General features: G+C 34.2%; 1 protein-coding gene across 1 annotated transcript in view; it reads left to right on the top strand.

The window, feature by feature from the left end:
* Positions 1 to 21,437, top strand: part of loaf (lost and found) — a 179,704-nt gene that overhangs the window by 53,694 nt on the left and 104,573 nt on the right. The window contains exon 3 of the mRNA XM_036360619.2: positions 4,730 to 5,939. Within this exon, the coding sequence (XP_036216512.2) occupies positions 5,165 to 5,939 (775 nt within the window). The 5' untranslated portion in view covers positions 4,730 to 5,164. The remainder of the gene's footprint in view (positions 1 to 4,729; positions 5,940 to 21,437) is intronic.

Genomic DNA, 21,437 nt, shown 5'->3' with positions numbered 1-21,437 from the left:
GTCGCCGCCCCACCTGTTGTTGTGCTGCTCGTAGATGTTGTTTATTGCCTGTAGTCCGGGGCGTATACGCAACGCCTGCTCAAGTGTCACTTTCGTTCTTAATTTGTTTGGCGCTGTGGCTTGGCGCCAATGTGGCTGCAAGCACATCAATATATACATACGTATGTATATGTAATGTAATTATGAATAAGTTTGTGAATATATATACATATATGTGCCTGTCTATGTATATTTATATATATTATGCCATATAAACACTTCGACTGCGGGCGCTTGGCGCTGGGATGTGCGCATTGGGTGGTTAATTGCCTTATCAGACAACACACACACATACATACAAACTCAAGCGCTTACAATGCTCATTGCATATTTCTCATGTGCATTTTTATTTGTCTCTTTAAAATGATAACAACATTAGAATTTGAATAAAATAAGAAAAAACGTCTGTACCGAAGATACAATACCCTTCACAGGTGCATTTATTCTGACATAAAATTTTGACATTTTTGAAAACATAGAATTTTTATCTTTGACTCGATTTTGATCGTTTAGCTTGCATGGCAGCTATATATTATGACCGTCCGATCAAAACAAATTCGTCAGAGATTGAACGGTTGGATTGATATCTCGTCAAAGAAAAAAGGTTTCCATACAAGCACTGGATTTTGGTCGATCAGTTTGTATGACAGCTATATGCAGTAGTAGTGCTGATATCGCAACTTCTCGAAAGAGCTTGTGCAAAATTTCATATCGATATATTAAAAACTGAGAGTAAATCGACTCAGCTCATCATGCTGTTCATTTATAAATACCTTATAGGGTCTCCCATGTTTACTTCTGGGTATTAAAATTGCGTGGCAAACTTAATACACCCTGTTCGGAATATAAAAATATTGACTTCATAAAACAACAACAACAACAAATACGATTAAGTTTGCGTCATGTGCCCATGCAATGAACTCTGAAGGTTTTCTTTCGATTCCCAATGCAAAATGTTTGTATTTGCCTGGGCTCTCTCCAAGCACATTCCCACGAACATATCTATATACAAGTATATATATATATATACTATATATATATGGTATACACATACTCGTATATCTATATACGTATATAAAGTTCTGCATATACAAGTACTTACACTTATTATTTATTGCGTGCGTGGTGTGTTGGTGAAATGAATTGAAATGCGCGTAATGGCAATCAGCTGTCAGCAAATTAAATATTTGTGCCAGACAATTGGATATGAGAGAGAAATTCCACTTCTAATGCAAAATTGCGTGGATAAAGGATTTGTAACCATATAATGCATTAGTATGCCCTGGCGTGTGCAAATAACTGTGTTAATGTATGTATGTTAAATAAATATTTGCAGCGGCCTTGATTGGTCTCTTGGTGCTTGGGTACACATTTAATGTCATATTAATTTTTTTAATCAAAATAATTAAAAATTAGTCAAATACACTCCAGTTCGAAAACAGGGTTGCTGTATTATGACTGTCTGCAAAAATGATAAGGAACTTTGGGACGAGAATTTTTGTGCAAGCAGAAAGTTAAAACATGCGCACGTTTGCAATAGCGCTTACCTTCAGACGAAAAGAAAATTAATTATTATTTTATTTTACTTTTAGGTTTGAATAGTTCTCCATTCTCATGAGAACTCATCTTTTTTTTACCCTAAACAGGGTATATTAAATTTGCCACGAAGTCTGTATATATAGAAACTAGTCTCTCAGTTTTTAAGCTTCTGACATTTGGCACCTGTCCTTTTCTCACTAAAAGCTGCTCATATGTCGGAACGGCCGATATCGAACTACTACACCATATAGCTGCCATACAAACTGAACAATCGGAATCAAGTGATTGTATGGAAAACTCTTTCATTTGACGAGGTATCTTCACGAAAACAGGCACGAGTTCTTGCTTAAGGCAATAAATTATTCTCCGCAGAAATTGTTCATATCAGATCACTATATTATATTTGCGAAGGATATTATAGCTTCGGTGCAACTGAAGTTAACGTTTTTATTGTTTTTTTAACATAGCCTACTTGTAGGCATTTCCAAGTGAGCTAAGTAGCTAATGAAATGCTGACTCGAGCACTAAAAACACTTGATTTATTTTTTATTTAGTGAATAAATGGTTCGAGTATCGGCTTCCGAGAGTCTAAAATATAGGATATTTTAAGAATAACGGTCGGATAATATGGACATATTAATTTTAGAAATAAAATAAAAAATAATCTGGTACAGATAAAAGTCCTAACAGTAGAAAGTCTACAACCAAAAAGTGGGGTTAGAAAGTCAGCTAAACAGCTATTGATGCTATTCAGAGCTTATACGAGTAAGAATACACTTATTAATGGGGTGGGAAGAGCTGGCTGCAATCAAAACAGGAATATGGTAATATGATTTATTTCACACATACAGGCCTGAGTAAACGACGTTTTATTTCGATTTCCTGAACCATTAGCAGTTAGTATATAACTCTGCCTGCAGCCGATGTGTTTAAGTCGGTTGAATATACACTGCAGTTTGTTGAGAAAGATCTTCGAATCTCGGTTACGATATATATAATTCAAGTTTTAACTACTGGTTTTTTAAAAAGAAAAATCTTATATGTTCAAGAAGCTTAAGTCGACCGCGGAAGGTATTTTGTAGTATAGTAAATAAGCAGAGATTTAAAAATTACTTCGAATTTTCCTGTTGAGAGATTGACGCTGATATTGAATATTGAATTATTCAAGACACGGTTAGTCAGTGTATTCTATGTCCGTCTATGCTTAAGTACCCTATAAATATTTTTATGTTATATTCAGTTAGTAAGCACCCGGCTTATATAATATATGAGAAGGCACGCCTTCTCTCTCTTGACTTGAGAGCACACAACTGCCATCGCTATCAGTTTTGGGATGAGAGGTCATCACTGCCGCTATATTTACATACAAACATGGGCATTTTAAAATGTTCGTATTTATTTGTGTTTTTATAGATAGTAAATAATGTTCTACTCAACTGATTTATTTCACGACTCTATGGCTTATCAACTCGCTTCGGACTCGGTTCTACATTTATAGATTTGTCGGTTTAAAGGTAGAGCAATTATTGTATAAATTTGTGTATGCAATTTAGCTATCAATAATTTTAATTCGCATTTAATATTCATTTCGTGACATTTTGTCAAGATAGTAAGACAATTGTGGAAAATTAAACCAATCTTGGTGAGTGGTGAATCGAACAAGAAAATGTGGAAAGCGTTCATAAATAAATGAACCCTGTCAAGAAACTACCTCGGTTGCTGGTACGTATTTATAAGCCACCGTGAAACTCTTGAGTATATATACTCCAGCAACTAGTCTCAATTTCTATTATTGAAAAAAAAATATCTCTATTAAAAAGCAATGTTGTGTGTGACTCGGTCCACAAGCAGAAATATTTATGGTTACTTTTAAATTTCCGTGTAAGTAATCAAGAATCTTTCTTCTTATCCCAGGGGAAGCTAATTTGCATGTGTATGCAAGAACGTTTCACTACAGGCCCTGTCTCTAAAATTTTTCGACCAAAACTAATTGAAGGCGGTTAATTGGTCAAGTAGAGCTCGACGTTAGGATGTGTGAGGATATAGCTGTATATTATATATATACGGTCTACCAGCAAGAAAGACGTGATATTAAAATGAAATAAAACTTTCAAATTCGGTTAAAATGGGTTCTGCTTTTTTTTGTTATACATTTATCTGTTATGCCATTGATGATTTGAACAAAATTTCGGCCATTGTGCGCTGAATATTCTCTTCGAGCACTGGCTTAACATACCCAGTGAAAATACTCTAGAGGCGTTAAATCACATGATCTTGGCAGCCATTTCACTTGACCATTTCTCGAAACTAATGAGTCGCTGTTAAAACGTCAAATATGCGCAGCGCACCGTCTCGTTGGAAATAGAGTCCGCGTCGATTTCATCAAATTCCGGAAAATAAAAAATCGTTCAACATCATTTTATAACGTTCGCTAATTTTATACATTTCCAATAGTTGTATCAAAGTGAAACGTCACATGATGACATGGCAAACTTTACTGAACACACTGACAAAACTTTATACAAATCCGTAAACAGCGACGAGCTGTCAAAACCTTCTATTAGTGTTTACTTTCATTTGCCCTCTGTACTTAGATGTTACCGGCAAATTAGGAACCTAAATGCTTTAATCGACTCGAAAGCTAATGGACTTTATAAGAAGCTTTTTGATGTGTTCAGAGGTGGTTTGACATTACCGCTGGAGCAGTGACTTTTAAATTTGGGTTGTTGTCAGGATCATAGTTAGAGTACGGACGGATTTCTAAACAATGCGGTCGGCTATTTTTACTCTCATTTTAGACTGGATTAAGTATCGATGGGAACTCTGTTTGTTTGGTTGATTAGATTGGCTCGTCTTTGTCATGAAGCTGTGAAATTTCGTTGATATACCCTTTTTGTTTGCCTGCTTTATTTGGTCACGATAGATGAGTATATGTATTACTTGGACACATAGATTTGAAATATAATTTTGACTAGTCAAAGCTTTTTGCAATTTAAACTTATTTATGAGTGCCTATGGACAAAACAAAAAAAAAATAATAATAATAACAACAACAACAATTACAATAAATAATTCTGATAATAATTCTGCTTTCAGAAATCAGCTGTCATAATACCACTAATAATGCATTTCCCACAAATTTCAATTTCAGCAAACTTATTAGGAAAAAAAGTAAGCGCGAGAGAGTTGGATTTGGTCTCCCCGCAACCACGCACAAAATTGTGCGCTGTTGAAAATTGATGAAAATTTCCGAGTAATAATTCGATTGCCGCCAGCAACTGCAACTGTCATTGCAATTAAAAGCGCCTAATTGCGCTAAAATGAGGCGCAAGCAACAACAACATTAAAAATAACAACACTTGCTGTGAGCGTGTCAGAGTCATAGTGTGAAAATACACAGTAGCAAACAGTAAATGCAATTTAAAGTGACTAAAAAGGTGCAAAACACAACAAAGAGCGAAGGTCTTATGCGAGCATAGAAGAAGAAGACGAATAAGAAGCAGAAGTAAAAAGAGGAGAGTAGTGAAATTTGCCAGCTTGGCCGCCAGTTGAGCTGTAAAAACGGCGCTGCAGACGTGTAGACGCCATGTTGCGGCCGACATCGTGTGGACCGGGGCCACCGTTGCCGCCACCACCACCGCCGCCGCCGCCATCGGTAATGCCGTCGCTATCAACAGCGGGTGGCCGCGTCAACAACAAGCGCACATGGCTTGCGGGCAAATGTGTTGGAAATGTGCCGCAAAAACAGCTAAAGTCAATAGTTGTTGTGGAAGAAAGTGTGGCAGAGGCAAAAGCGAAATTCGCAACAACAACAACAGGCAAAGAAGAAGTAGCTGCCGAGCGCTTGCCTAGCAATGCTGCGGCTGTACGGACTGAAGGATTACAGTCGGCCAGAGCTGATGATGATTTTTGCATAACAACAACAATACCAGTTATTGAGTGTAAAACAGCAACAACAACTAAAGCGTATACTGCTGTAATTGCTGAGAGCGCTAAGCAAAACAAAAACAATAACAATTGGTCAATTTTCAAATTACCCATGCTGCTAGCAACTGCCTTGGCAACAATAACAACAACACTAACTACTGCCGTCGTAAAAACTGAATTTGAAAGAAAAAACGCCGCGAAGCAAATGAAAAGAAGCGTGGCCAGCAAGCAGACGGCAACAGTTGGCGGCGTTGGGAGCACAACAACGGTAAAAACAACAACAACCAATGAAAATCATGCAAATTCGCAGTGGGCAACAACAAAAACTACAACAACAGCGCCATCAATAAAATGGTTGCTTATGTGGCTAATGCTTTTCGGCGTAATGGCCCAAACGCCCCAACATCAAGTCGCCGCCGAGAAGAGCAAACACTGTAAGTACCAACATACAATCAAACCATTCTGGTTCTTTGTCAGTAACATTTCAAAATATGTGTGAATTTTTTATGAGAATACGAAAAATATTTCAACTAAACGCGAAAACTTTAGTATGGAACCCGGTTTTACCGCCGAAATAAAATGAGACGTGGTTCTAGCTACTATTTTTTATTAATTTTCTAAATTTTTAAACTTTCTTCAGTCCATCCACTGTTCTCTCTTCTTAGTCTCACTTGCTGCTCTTTTGTTTTCACTGTGTTGGATCTTAATTGAATAGGTTTAAGCTTAGTCTCGATGTAATTCCTAATACTCCTCGAAATGCAACGACGTAAGCCGAATAGTATTAATACAAAGGCTAATATAAAGAAATATAATATCTTTGAATTAAAATTAGGGTTTTATTTAGCATAGTTAGAATGATCCGATTTAGGTCAAATATGCAACGTTTTATTCGAAAATTAAAACACTTCATAATGCCATTCTCATGGAATCGCTCGTCCCTATTGGCAAATATACTGAGACAGTCGATTTTTACAATTTTCTCTCGATGCAAATTTTTCACAAAGAAAATCATTCAAACATACTATATGTTAGCCTGTATAGTAACATATAGTGCTAACTTGCCGACATGTTCGGAGTATAAGATAAGGTATACATAAGAACCTCACAACCAAGCTCTCGGGGCTTCTGACGAGGCTTTATCGATGTTTGTGGCCTGGCGTGTTCCCGATGTAACACAATTATTCTCCTTTTAATCAAAGCCGGCCGCTTCTGAGCGATTGTTCACTTCAGACGGTTCAATTGTTAACAGTATATAACAGTACAGGTACAGTTAAGGGTTTGGCCTTAAGTGAGCAGCTCATAGTAATTAATTTCCGGCAAAGCCCAGCAAACACAAAGCAAATATTTCTTGACAGTTAATATTGGCTTGGCCACCGTTTGTGTCGCGATTCGACTGCGACCTTTTCACGCTGTCGTAAATTACCCACTTTTTGTCACCGGTAGCCAGCAAATTCAGAAATTGATCGATTTTGTTGCGATTCAGCAGCTGGAGCTTCAGTTTGTATACAGCCTATTTTAAATGGTTCCAAAACGGATTTTTGTGCAATAGTGAGCTTCTGGGTAATCCAAGCAGTGTCTTCAGGATGGTCGAACTCGATGATTTACATTATTTGAACGCTGTTTTTGACAATTGGCCTTCCAGAGCGGGATGCGTCTTTGATATCATAATTACCAGAACGGCATGGATCATATGGAAATTGGGCGTGATTGCCTGTACAGTATCAATACCATATGTAGCAGTTTAAATGGGGTTAGGACGGGGTTATAATCTGATTTCATCAATTTTCACAATGTCGGTGGGCATTTATATAGGATTTATTTTTGATCTAAGCGAATTTGGCTTTTGTAGCTTTAGTGGTTCATGAGATTGGTGCATTAAACATATTAGACGGCAGCGCCATGTCCATTTTTTATAATTTTTATACCACAGGTGTAAACAAACTGGTACCAAATAGGTTGATTTAGTGCTTAGTTATGGAATTTTAAAGGTTTTCGATAAATGGCGTTTTGTGGGCATGGCAGTGGTCCGATTACGCCCAGTTACGAACAATTCCTAACTTTTTGGTTTGTAACAAGTTTCATTACGATATCTTATTTTTTACTCAAGTTATTGCTTGCACGGACGGACAGGCAGACATTCACTCGGATTTCAGCTCGTCTCATCATCCTGATCATTTATATATTATATATATTTTACCCTATATCTACGATACCTAGCTACTAAACAAATTCTGACAAGTTAGAGTCTGTTCAAAAACAAGTTTTACTTTTCGCCTAAGGGCATTTCCGATAGGGTTCTAGGGTAAGTCGTTTAAAACTTATTAATCTGCCTACAATTTCTAGTCGTAGGGAAATGCTTGGCATAACATTCTTAGTGAAAATGGAACAGTTTACAGTTCTTTTCTCCCGTTTGAAATTATATTTAATATCTCAGTTCACTTTTCGAGGCAGTTAAGCCCTTAACTATTAAAGTCCTGCAAATCAAATTTCGAACTAAACGAACCATTCCGCCGGATGTGTCATGATTTTAATTCTCATTCTAGCACATTTGACTTATCTGACTCACTTTTCATAATTAAAAAGACTTAATTGCTATCTCTTAATAAATGAAAATGTAACAATTTATTATATTGTAACTATAAATATTAGCTGTTGAAATCTTCGTTTCTGTAGCTGAGCAGTTTTAGATATCAACACTTAAAAAACTCTCTTGCCTCGTTTGACTCGGCTAATTTCGCACATATGCGGATTGCGACCCTCGCGTCGGTTGTGCAGGAGGAGGGTACTCGTTGGGTTATTATTATTATTAGTGTTAGGTGATACTAACAACCGTTAGGTGACCAAAACTAGTATACTCTGTAGCACAATGTTGCAGGAGTATAAAAATGTATCATTATTTATTATAGCGAAAGCAAAACTGCTTTCAAAGCCCAGAATTCGTTTATATATAATATGTATATTATATCACACGTTCGCGTGCCTAGCTGCGGTCAAAAGTGTGAAGAAATCTAATAAATTAAATAATTATGAATAATATATTGATTTCAATTACATCACCGTAATTTAAGGCGTAAATTGTGCTATAAAATTGAAAAGCCACATTTTTCGCAGCAATTAAACTAAGTTATATAACATATACTTGTATGTACAAGTATATATACATGCATGTGAGTACATTTGTTTGGCTAAAATGAAATTTTATGTGTTCATATACAGTAAAAATAATATTATTTATTATTTGCGTGCTGGCTTGAATGCAAAACACGCATATGTACACGTATAAGTGAGACATATACATATATTCTCTGCCATTATATAATTTAAATGCAATATAAATATTGGTCAAATATCAATTCATCTAAAAATAACAATAAAATTGCCATAAATACACGTGTACGATTGCAGATAATCAAATTGTGTGTATTTTTATTGCTAAGTCAACCGAAATTTAACTGACCATACAATTTCCACTACCGCATCATTAGTATATGCAAAGGTTACACACACACATGTATGTGGTATGTGAATTATGTATGCATATATACAATTTCTATGCCTGATATTTACCGGGACAGCTTTGGCTCGTGCTTTGTTAACGGTAAACAGCAGCTGAGTTTTATGCCTTTCCAATATGTAGCCTACCTAATATACTGTATTTATACTTGTATTTCAAATGGATTTTGCAACAAATATTATTAATTTCAATGCCATAAAATGTACTTAAAATATATTTCACTAAAACTCAATAGCTTCAAGGCGTACACTCAAAAATAAATACCAACGGACTTTTACCTGCCGCAGTTAATTTTGTTACTCCAGCCATTTCGCCACTAAATTTGGCAAAAAATACTATCAAAAGCCGCAGATATAGAACACAAAATTCAAACAATAAAACAAAAAATAAATTATATAAAAATAGAAATAGAAAATAGTTTAGGTAAATAAACTAAAGTTGCAGTTATAGCTTAAATATATTATACTTGCATGTATATACCACATCGACCAATAACCGAAATGTACCGAGAAAATATAAGCACTTGTTTTGTGGTGGTGTTTGTTGGTGAGGAAAATCAAAAAACAACAACATTTCAATACACAAACGTATTACTAACATACAAAATTTTTTTTTAAAACATACACTTTAGGGTGCTACAAAGAAAATTGTATATCCAGCACAGACATCTTCAATTAGCACCAAGTTGAAATACCCAGAAGGAAACGACGGAGACCCTTTAAAATATTAACATAAATTAACAGCGTGACCCAGCTCATTCTTCAAAAAGCTTCTTTTTTTTTTGTCGTTACCGCCGATATCGGACCACTATAGCATATAGGTGCCGTACAAACTAACTGATCGCAATAAAATGCTTGTATGGAATTTTTTTTACAATACTTGACAAGATATCTTGCCGAATTTTGGCTCAAATTATTTTCCAAAGCAAAGCTACAATCTTCGTTCATATTATCAACTATAATATAATATCAAAATCAAGTCCTTGTAGGGAAAACTTTTTTATTTGACAACATATCTTCACGGCATTCGGCAGAGATTATTGTCTAAGGCAACCCGGTATCCCTCAAAAATATTGTCCACATCAGGCCACTATATCATATAGCTGCCGTATAAACTTACCAATCAAAATCAAGAAAAAGTTCGTTTTATACCCTTTTATGCCATAAGAAATGTACCTTTGAAGGGTATTATAGCTTTTGCGCAGCTTGAAGAAGTTAATGTTTTTTTCTTCTTTTTGATGTTTTCAATTTCTACTTGTACTCTCGCAAAAGTTTTTATTTGATGTAAAACAATTATCACCAAATATGCGCAACAAAATTTTTTTGACGTACCCTAATATACATGCAAACTTGCATACATGCATACATATGTATAAACACAATTATATTCAATATGCAAATACAATTATAATGCGATTAAAATTTAAATACCGTTATTTGTTTTAAAGTGTTCAAACACTCAATGAAAATCGGATTTGTAGAAATTAAAAATAAATAAAAATAAAATAAAAGTAAATAAAAAAAGCAATTTTTGTTAAAGCGTAAAAATAATAAAATTAGTTTAAATAAAGCAAAAAAAAAGTAAAATAAAATATAAACAATACAAATAAAAATAATATTGATTATTGGGTAGGAAATAAAGCACAGTGATGGAGAATGTATTTCCAATGCAACCCTTCGGTGAAATATACATACATATGTTCCAAACCAGGCTAGAAGAGGCTTCAAGTTTCCGAAAAATTTATATTTTTTAATACTAAGCAAGCTATATATATAATATTAGAGCTATGAGTAAAACTCTGCATTGAAAAAATTTCTTTAAAAAAAAAAACACAACAAAAACCGTTAAAAATTCAGCGTTTGCGAAAAAGCTTTAAGTCCACACATTGTTGGGATATGTATGGCAACTATGTATATATCATAGGCAACCGATCATAACAATATTTTCGCAAATCATACTGAAGCCTCAAGGGATTAAACTTAATTTTCCTTAAATATTTAAAGATCATACGTAAAAGTTCAAGAAAGAGATTTCGATTATGTTCACGGAAATGTTTAAACTACAATACTTGTTGGGAGAATTGTGCTAGCTAGCTTGTTTGGAGGTATAGTACATATTTACGAGTAAATTCGAGCCTTTGCCGCTACGTGCTGATCCTGTAATCGATCAGAATCTTAAAGAACAATATCTTATATCCTAAAATCACATGTCTCTCTATCTAAAACAAGCGCTTAGCCAACTCGAGATTCTGGGTTTTCTAAACACTGAAAAGGGTAACTAAGTTTGCCACGAAAATTGTAACACACAGAGAGAAGCGTCAGAGATCTTATAAAAAAAATATATGTATAAATGATGAGCTGAGTCGATTTAGCCATGTCCGTCTGACTGTTCGTCTGTTTGTATATATGTGTTTGAGTTACTTGTTTTTCTTCCCAATAAGCTGCTCATTTGTCTTTACCGCCGATATCGGATCACTATAGGATCTAGCTGCCATACAAACTAAACCACCGGAATCAAGTTCTTGTATTGAAAACTTTTTTATTTGGCAAGATATCTTAACACAACTTTAAATATTGTACAAGGCAACACTTCGATTACCAAATATTCAGATCGGACCATTATACAAGTAGTATATGGCTGTCATTCAACCGATCAAAATATATATCAATAATTTTCAAAAATTAACTTCAAGTACAATCCCTTGGATTTTTATGTTATTCGTAATTTATATTTTCACTTTATTGAATAGTTTATTATAATACGCCAACGCATGGCCGGATCTACTAGTGTATATATTATACATATATATTTTTAGTACAAATGCAAGTTTTGTTAGTAAATCTCAATATTTGGAGACGTCAGACTTCTAGCACTAATACTCGACATGAATCAATATAAATTAGATGCATGTATATTAGGGTGGAGCGAAAAAAAATTTTGTTACAAAAATTTTAACTCGAAATTTACTTTAAAACTGATTGGTAATCTACAGATTTTACCCTCAGGCTAAGTAAAAAAAAATTTCGATCCACCCTAATGTATATATTTGTAAATATATTTGTACAAGATGCTTTCAACTCGATATAATCCATTGTCTGCCACATTCGCATGAATCGTTATATCTATTGGTTTGTGGTTAGACACACTGTTATTATTAGACTTGGTCTTTTATTGCTATTGTTGCTATTCAAAAACGCATTATTATTCTACTACACAAGCACACAATACTGTTCATACACACATATACAAAGTCTGGCTACAATACACACGCATAAATTACCATTGATAGGCGGTCGGCGCACAAAAGTAGGCAACAAAAGCAGAAATAACAAATATCAACTTGCCTTGGCCACACAAAATTCCAAAAACGCACACACACACACACATGCATTATGCCACGCATAGCCGAAGCAACAGCAACAGCTCTGGCGAAGACAAACAAAGTAGCGAATTCGTATGCATTCGCACGCATTTACGACGCATGTTTACAAGGCATTGCTATGGCGTGTCATTGCTCGCTGAATGTTGTTGTTTTTATTGCATATATATACAGCTGTCACGACGTTAGGCCAGCGCTTCACATATTTTACACCATCCAACGTAAAACCCTTAAACGCCTCTTCTATGCTCACTTGCTGCCTCGCTGCCTGGCTGGCTCGCTTCGTCGCATTGTTTCGTCGTGCGTCTATGACATGCGGGCAAATTGCTGACAAGTGTGTCTTTTTGTCATTTTATTGCATTGAATAAAATTGAACGGTTGGGCAGTTGAATGCCAGAAATGATTCCGCATGCGAATCCAGCGGCATTGGACCGACCAATGTGAACGATGACGAACGGAATGCTTGACAGGTTGAGTAGAAGAGCGAAGTGGAGAGTGCTGATGCGTCGCGCTTCGAACACATATAAAAGTAATAAGTATCTGTGTTACATATAAGTTTATGCTCAAATATCTTTCTTGTATTTACACATACATAAATATTTATTAAATGAATTGCTGTATGCGTCTACTGACGAAGATTGTAGAAAAGTTATAGTTTTTAAATATTGGTTTTAAATGCTCATAAGCCTTCAACATGATCCTGCATAATGCGTTAAATATATATTTATATTATAGTATATTGACAACAACTATACCGAATGTAACTAGTTGCGGAGCAGTTATTAATAAAATTATTTATTTCAATCAAGTCTCAAATTCTAACAACAAATTTAAATTGAGGTGGTTCAAAAGTAACTAGTTGTGAACTAGTTAGCGATCAGTTATTACTAATATAAGTATGACATAGACATACACATGTACCATATATACCATATGTAATTAAAAGAAATTATCAAAACATGTCTTTTTCTCTGCTAAAAAGCTGTTAGTATCCAAGAAGTCAAGCGTTTGCAATCTAATAAGAAGCTATTTGTTTGAGTATACACAAAAGCTATTTGGGTTTATACTATTATATAATAATTAGAGTTTCGATTAAGCAGTTAACCAAAAACTAACCACTTTATTAATGGTATTTATATACTAATATAATCTTAGTTTTTGTAATTTAATTTTAAAAAAAATTAACTTAGTTCACAATTGTCTTAAATATGTTAATGTTGACCTTCTTGATTTCATATGTCCCTTATATTATTAATTTAATTGATTTAACATATATTTCAACATGTGGCATAAAAAATTTTAAGCTCGAAGCTTTCTTAAATGATTTAGGGTTGCTCGTCTAATTATGTTATTTAAAATATTTTAATAAATTAATTCAACATAAAAAGTAAAACATATGACAACCGTCTTCTTAAATGAATGAAGGTTTGTATTCTGCTGTTCATAATGCTTTTATCTACCTAAATTAATTTAAAAAAAAATTAAGGAGATGGCAAATATTCGCAAACCCATTTTCTATTTCTTCTTAAATTGTTTTCAAATTTGGCGATGCCTCCCGTAAATATTTTCGGCTGCAGGCCATCTTAAGCTGGTGGCTATATCTCCGAAAACCATTTTCTGCTTCATCCTAAATCTTTTTGAACACTTGGCAACTCTTCTCAAACTCTTTTCGTTGCCAAGTTATCTTAAATCCGCTTATTTTGATGCCCATATTGTTATAATATGTTTATTTTAACCATTTCAGTGAATATAACTTTTAAACCAGCTGGCAACACTCCTAACAAATATTTTTAACTTTAAGCATTAATATAATCCTTAAAACTTAAGCGACGTTTCATCTTATAACTTTTTTGAATTATTTTAACAGATAGCAACACCTAGCAAAAAAAAAATTAAACAGTTCAGGTTCTACTCTCACCTCGATCAATATACCCTGAACAGGGCAAATTAATTTTGCCACTAAGTTTGTAACACGCAGAAGGAAACGTTTGACACCCTATAAAATATATATATGTATATATATATAGCTGAGTTGATTTAGGCATGCCCGTCAGTCAGTCTGTCTTTCTGTCCGTCTCTCTGTCTGTCTGTATATATACGAACTAGTTCCTCAGTTTTTAAGCTATCGATCTGAAATAATGCAACTTTCCTTTCCTCACTAAGAAGCTGCTCATTTGTGGGAACGGACGCTATCGGTCCACTAGAAAATATAGCTGCCATGCAAACTGAACAAGTTCTTCTAAGGAACCTTTTGTGAAAAAGTGCTTATATGCGAAACTGTTTTATTTGACGAAATATCTTTACGAAATTCGGTATGGATCATTATTTAAGGCAGAAATGGAATCACCAAAGAAACTGTTTAGTTCGGGTCACTATAGCATATAGCTAAACGGTCGGAGTATTGACTAAACGGTCGGAATAAAGTGCTTGCATGAAAAACCTTTTCATTTGACGAGATATCTTTACGAAATTTGGCATTAGGGTTTTCGTAAGGCAATAATGGAATCTCCGAAGAAATTGTTCTGATCGAATCACTATAGCATATTGTTGTCATACAAGCTGAACGATCGGAATCAAGTTCTTCTAAGGAACGTTTTGTATTTGTGAAGGGTATTATAGCTTCGATGCAACCAAAGTTAGTTTTTTTTGTTTCTAAATATTTTTAACTTGAAGCATAGCCTTAAAACAGCGAAGTTTATGTATATAATTTATAATTATAATTATAATTTTTTCAAACTGAAGCATTTGAACAGGTGGCAACACTTAAAAAAAATAATCAGTTCAATCTTTATTTTTCTAAAGTAATTTTCGTTCGAAGTTTTGATAACAAATAATGTAGTGGTTAACCTGCACGATTTCCTACAGGCCATTAGGCTTCTATAACTATAAATATTTATATACATACTCGTACATATGTACTGTGACATTACATCGCCTGCAGCCTGTCACGCTTATTGATCTCGGTTCACAATTTGATGTAAATCAAAAATATTGAAATCAATTTGCTTCTCCCTCACTTTCCACCGCTGCATTTGACATGAACGCCATTACTATGTCCCTCCGTTTGTTGTTGAGCCGCTGTCACTGCAGAAATTGTATAAATTTACAACTTTCCTACATTTTTTTTTTTGTTTTGTTTTTATTGTTGATATTGGCATTATTTCCGACCTTTTTGCGTATTTTATGCTGCGGTAAATAAAAATATTCACACACACACGCATACCTACTGGGTTTTATGTGTTATTTTTTAATAAAAAGATTTATGCGAGAATACAACAAATAGCCACAAATAATTTTGCGCAATTTGTTTGCCATTTTTTGCATATTGTTGTTTCCTTGGCATTACGTGTCACACTCACTTTATCAGTTTATCACTTTTTTATTATTTACATACCGTACATAATATGTCACAAGCACACACGCAAATACACATAAATCTTCTACATAATATATCAGACATTTCGCTGGCGATTTAACATTTTAATTGATTTTTAATTTTATGTTAATTTTTTCCGATGTGCCATACATTATTCACTTTAATTATGTAATTAAATAAATAACTGCCCGCTATGCAAAAGCAATATCTTTATAATTGGTTTAAGAAATATATATCACTCGTAATCGCATTTAAACCACTTTAAATGAAAACTTCTGGCTTGCGAAAATGTTGAAAGAATAAACAAATGTTGCATGCTTTTAGGCGCAAAAGAGTTATATGCTATATTTCATGCGCCCAACCATGACACCTTTTCAATTCTCAGGCAGTTTATACAAATTATAAATAACGGCAAATAAACAATATAACATTAAACTTTAAAGACTAAATAAACCGTATGAAGACTATACGACGGTTCCGACTAAAATCAAATAAATGTTGTTTTTTTTTTTAGTTAATGGAAACAGCCATTAGTTGGCGGTAACGAACCCACGACTGTATTTGTGACATAAAAGGTATATCAACAATATACCTTGTAGGGTTCTATGTTTTACTAGTATTAACAAATGAAAAAGGATTAGCTAAGTACCGCTTTTTAGTATGTTCAACTGGTTTGTGTATTTTTTTCTAATCAGCAATTTTAGTTAACTTAATACAGTGAAGCTTTTCATGGTTCAACGTCCACTCAAGTCAATTAACATCTGACTTAAAGTGCTGGTCGTTGGGCTACTAGAGTTCTTCATATATTTTAATTTAGCATACAAGACTATTGAAAGAGATTGGAGTTCCACAGCAGGGACGTCCATCATCATGGGATTATGAGTCAGATAACTGAACTAAACATGCGACACCTGCTAGTTGAGAGATAGTGTAGTAGAACTTGGCAATCACTATAGGAATAGAATAAAACATTTTATTTTAAACATAAGTCATGAAATAATGGGAGTCTGCCAGCTTTCGAAGCTCTAAAACTTTGAAAATATTTTCACCCCTCCTTCTATCATACTTTTCACTACTTCATATAGTTTGAATCGAATTATTTCAGAGTTTGAGAACGCTTTCGGTATCTATTTTTTACTTTAGCTTATTTGGCATAGCCAGGCACGTCGGTTACTTGAAAGCATTTTTTTTTTGCCCATACCTACCTTACTTATGTTCTTTAAATTTAAGTATTTAAATATAAGGTAGTCTTAGTACTTTAGAGTGCTGACCGCTTTCTGGTAACTTTCAAGGAACAATTTGATGGTGCATTTATTTACAACCACCAGAACGTAGTTGCCCAAATTCCAGTACTTAATATTTTTATTACGTCATACTTTTACTATATATGCACGTATACCAAGAAAACAATTTAAATACCCTGCCTGAAAGCGAAAATAATGCAGAAAGTTACAAATCTAGTACTAAGAAAAATGTATCCAAGTTAGTTTACTATTACCTAGTTTAGGACTCTACTTCTGAATATATAAAAGATATAAAGAAGCCGGCAATATGAACTTGCTGAATTGGTTGCTTCATACTAGTGATATTAAAGGGCCAAGGTACGGATGAGCAACTAATATGCAACTGGTTATATTTCTATTTGGTCTGATTATATCTGAAGTCAGTTGTTTTCAACGAAGAGTCAGCTAATATCGATACTGCTGTTCCAATAGAGATCTCAGAAATGGACGCGCGAAGAGCCTTTTTCGCGTATTAATAATTCCAGAAATATATTTTACAAAAAAAATTTCAAAATAAAAATAAATCATATTTCCGTAATGTTGGTGCTAAATGTATTGTATTATCTTTCTGAACTATTTAGCGGATCCACTTTTCTTGCGTTAGTAATTTTTGGGTTAGACATACATAGTTAAGTTATCTTATTCTACTGAACTCATTATACACACCATTTTGAGCCAACAGCTTACAGCCCGTGGCCGCATATTAATCTAGGTGTATTTCGATTACGTAAAACCGACGCCTTTTTACGGTATGCTGCGAACTTGGTTAGTTAATCGACTTTATTATATCTACTAGTATTTTAAGGTTTTATAAATCTGCAGTGCTGTTTATATGTCTGAATAGAGTATTTATTTTACTATTGATTCACTGACGTTTAGTTCAGTTCAGGTGTTCTTAATGATCAGTAGTTCAACTGGGAAAAACATACTTAAGTTTGGAAGTTGAAAAGAAAGGTACAGATTTTGTTACTTTAAGAATATTCATGCGTCTATATAAGTATCAAACATGGATTTATATACAATTAAATATACTTGTATATTGATTGAGTTTATCCCTGTCAATAAAATCGCGTTTCCGATGTTTTCTGAAAGAAAGAGCACCAGAAACCATCGTCTGAAGCTTATCTCTGGGATAATAAGGTCGATAAATCGGTTGATCGAGAATGGACAGATCTTGTTATCAAGGGTTCTTGCTTCCAAAATCCTTTCTCTTTTATTTTGAATTTGGAGCTTAATGTGATTAAAAAGGCATCATATTGATGTGTAACTTTTCTAGAGAGACTCTTCTTTAGAATGCAAATTCGCCCATTTATTATATGAGAAGCCACCTGACAAGTGTTTTATTAATATACATAAGCCGAGCCACTTTTGAACAAAACAAATTTCCTACAGGGTGTGTATGTACAACTAAGTAATACTACGCATATGTATGTGTGCTGTGTGTAAAGCTGCAACAATATGCTCGGCCCATAAAAAGGATATATGTGCGGGTGTGTTGCCGAAATATTAGTACTGTCAATTGTAGGCGAATGCAGTGGGAAGCAGAAATAAATTTTACATTATATCATTTACAGTTATTCACACAAAGTATTGCGTGCATGTATGTGTATGGATACGCAAGCACATTTGCACTTAAGCGCTAATAATTTGATATTAACAATTTGTTTTTGTTTTTTTTTTCTTGACTTTTATTGCAAACATTTGCTCCTATTTCATTATAGTTTTCACAGTTGCCACAAGTTAGAGTAGCATAACTACTTAAATGGCGAAATAAAAAAAATATGCTGTATTATTCGTTGATTCCCCATAATTTGCGCTCCACTTTGCTCGCATTTATTAGCAAATTGCAGATGCGAGATGCATGTTTGCAGGTGTATGTGCGTGTGTGTGTGGCAAGTGCAACGCGATGTTTTTGCAACGCGGCAACTTTGACTACAACTTTACTGTGCCATTAGCACACTTTACCGCCCATTCGCTCTGCAAATATTGTTGCCAGATGTAACCAACGACAAATGCAGTTAAATATATGTACGTGTATACATTAGGGTGATCCGTAAAAAATTTAATTTATGATTTTTGCAGTATCGCAACATCAAACGATGCTAACGAACATAAAATATTTGAGTTTATTTAAGTTAGGGTGTGCCTTCACACTAAAAATGTATCTATAAAAATTCCAAAAATTTTACCGAATTCGCTTCAAAAGAACAGTTCTTATAACAGCGTATATACAAATAATGTATAAACATAAGGGTAGTCCTTAAAAAAATTAAATGAACAATTTTTTCGGTCTCATAGCTAAAAAAATAAAGGAATTTCAATATTTTTTAAAATAGAAGACAGTTACGTTGGGTCGCATAGTGATCTTTTAGCTACAGGTTCTTCTATAAAAACTCAAAAAATTTGCTTCCCACTAATACTGTGTTTTGCTTTAAAAGAACAGATCGTATAACAGCTTTTATATATATTATACGAAATTATAAACATAAAGGCAGTCCTTAAAAAAATCAAGTGAATAATTTCTCATACTCACTGCTGCTAACAATGTTGTTATAGCCGCAGTTATAATATTTGGTTTTGTTTTCACGGATTCTAGGCAAATAGGGTGTGTCTCACGATTGTCTGGCGATTTCGGATTAGCTTTTAAAGGCTCAAATTAATTTTTTTTCAACTACTTGTAATATTCAACAATTCGTTTTCAAAAAATAATTTGTAACAACATTACTTCATATGAACATATCTTACAAATAAATTGATATGTAAGTAGGTGTGGACATGAGGGTGGTTATAAAATATTTAAGTTTACGATTTTTACAGTGTTGTAACCTCAAACCCGATTTTTATACTCGAATATAAAACATTTGAACTTATTTTGTCGAAACGAGGCGATTAAGATGACTCGCCGAAGAATCTTCAGGCTTTACCTATTAAAAACTTCAACACACATTTTAATATCGCTGCAAAGTTCTAAGTTTCAGGAGGTAGCAAAAACTTTAAAAATTCGGTTCCCACATATAAGCATCACCCTAAAGTGATTGAAGATAAGCTTTGAAAATAAAAAATTTTTTGTTTTCAACTCATATTCATTATCAAAACGAAGATCTCTTATATAAGTTGGTGATCTTGTAGATTAGTGTCTAAACATCTCAACTGTGATCTCAATAAAAGATCTCAAAAAAAGATAAGCTAACCGACTTCATACGGTATTAACATTTTTTGTGTTTATTTAGAATACGCACATTAGTATCGCCGCACAATTTTCAATTCAAAAAGGTTTAAAAAAAAATTAAAAAAGTTCTTCCCACCTTTAAGAACCACCCTACTGTTCACAAATATAACTCAAGGCATTGCCAGTTTAAAGCGAACAGTTAAAGAAATTGTTGTCATGATAGCAGCAGATAAGATTGCGTTCGAGAAGACGCAGAGTTGCACATTAAAACTACCACTCTGCTTGAAAAGGTAACAAAAAATTGCAAAAAAAAAGCTATAAATGCGTTGCAGCAAATATAATACTTTATGCTGTGCAAAACAGTTGCACTGGTAATGGGCGTACATTACGCCCATGAGCGTCCGCCCTTAAACACACGCAGCAGTGGCAGAGACCGACAGCGTATTCTTCCACTATCTTTTGCGCCACCTACGCCATTTTCATTTCGGAATATTTTCATTTGACATTTCGTTCAAGCATGGCACTAGAAAGTTGTGCTGGAAAAAAATTACAAACAAAATGTGCACACCCTTATGTAAGTGTATGTGTACGTGTCCAACAATTTTATGACAAACTGCAAAATGAAATGGGAAAAGCATTTCATAATTAATTTTATTGAAGTTTGAAGTGCATACAAAAGGAATACGCCCCAGCGCTGGTTGTGTTTGAAAATTATATATTGGTGATGGAAGGAGAAGAGAGCGTCGTAGTTGGTTGAGTGCCAAGTTAACAATTGGCAGTGGATGGTTTGAAACACGGCTAAGCTAGTAATTAAAATTACGGATGATATTTTTCCGTTGAACTTGGCTCTCTGAAATTGATGTTGATATTATTAATGACTCATTAATACAAACTTCTGCGTTAGCCTATAATCTCTTCTTTTAGGATGACGTCCATGTACATATTCTAAATTAGAGAAGTAGCTCGGTCAATGAAACGGAATCGATTGTGAGACCATCACTGCGGGGACGAGGACTATCGTGGGGGAAATGGCGAGATTAGTAACATTTGTGCCTATGCAAACAATTTTAAGTCCTCGAGGATAAATGCTGATTTGAAAAATTACTCAAAAAATTCAGCAACAGTTTCGAGAGGACGTAAAGCCTTTAAAATGTCCTGCAAGGAGCCCAAGAAATTCCCTTCACGCTTCTTCATGTTGATGGTCAAGCGTT

Source organism: Bactrocera oleae, chromosome 6, assembly GCF_042242935.1.
Source record: "Bactrocera oleae isolate idBacOlea1 chromosome 6, idBacOlea1, whole genome shotgun sequence".
Lineage (NCBI taxonomy): Eukaryota > Metazoa > Arthropoda > Insecta > Diptera > Tephritidae > Bactrocera > Bactrocera oleae.
This window is presented reverse-complemented; position numbering and strand designations above follow the sequence as displayed.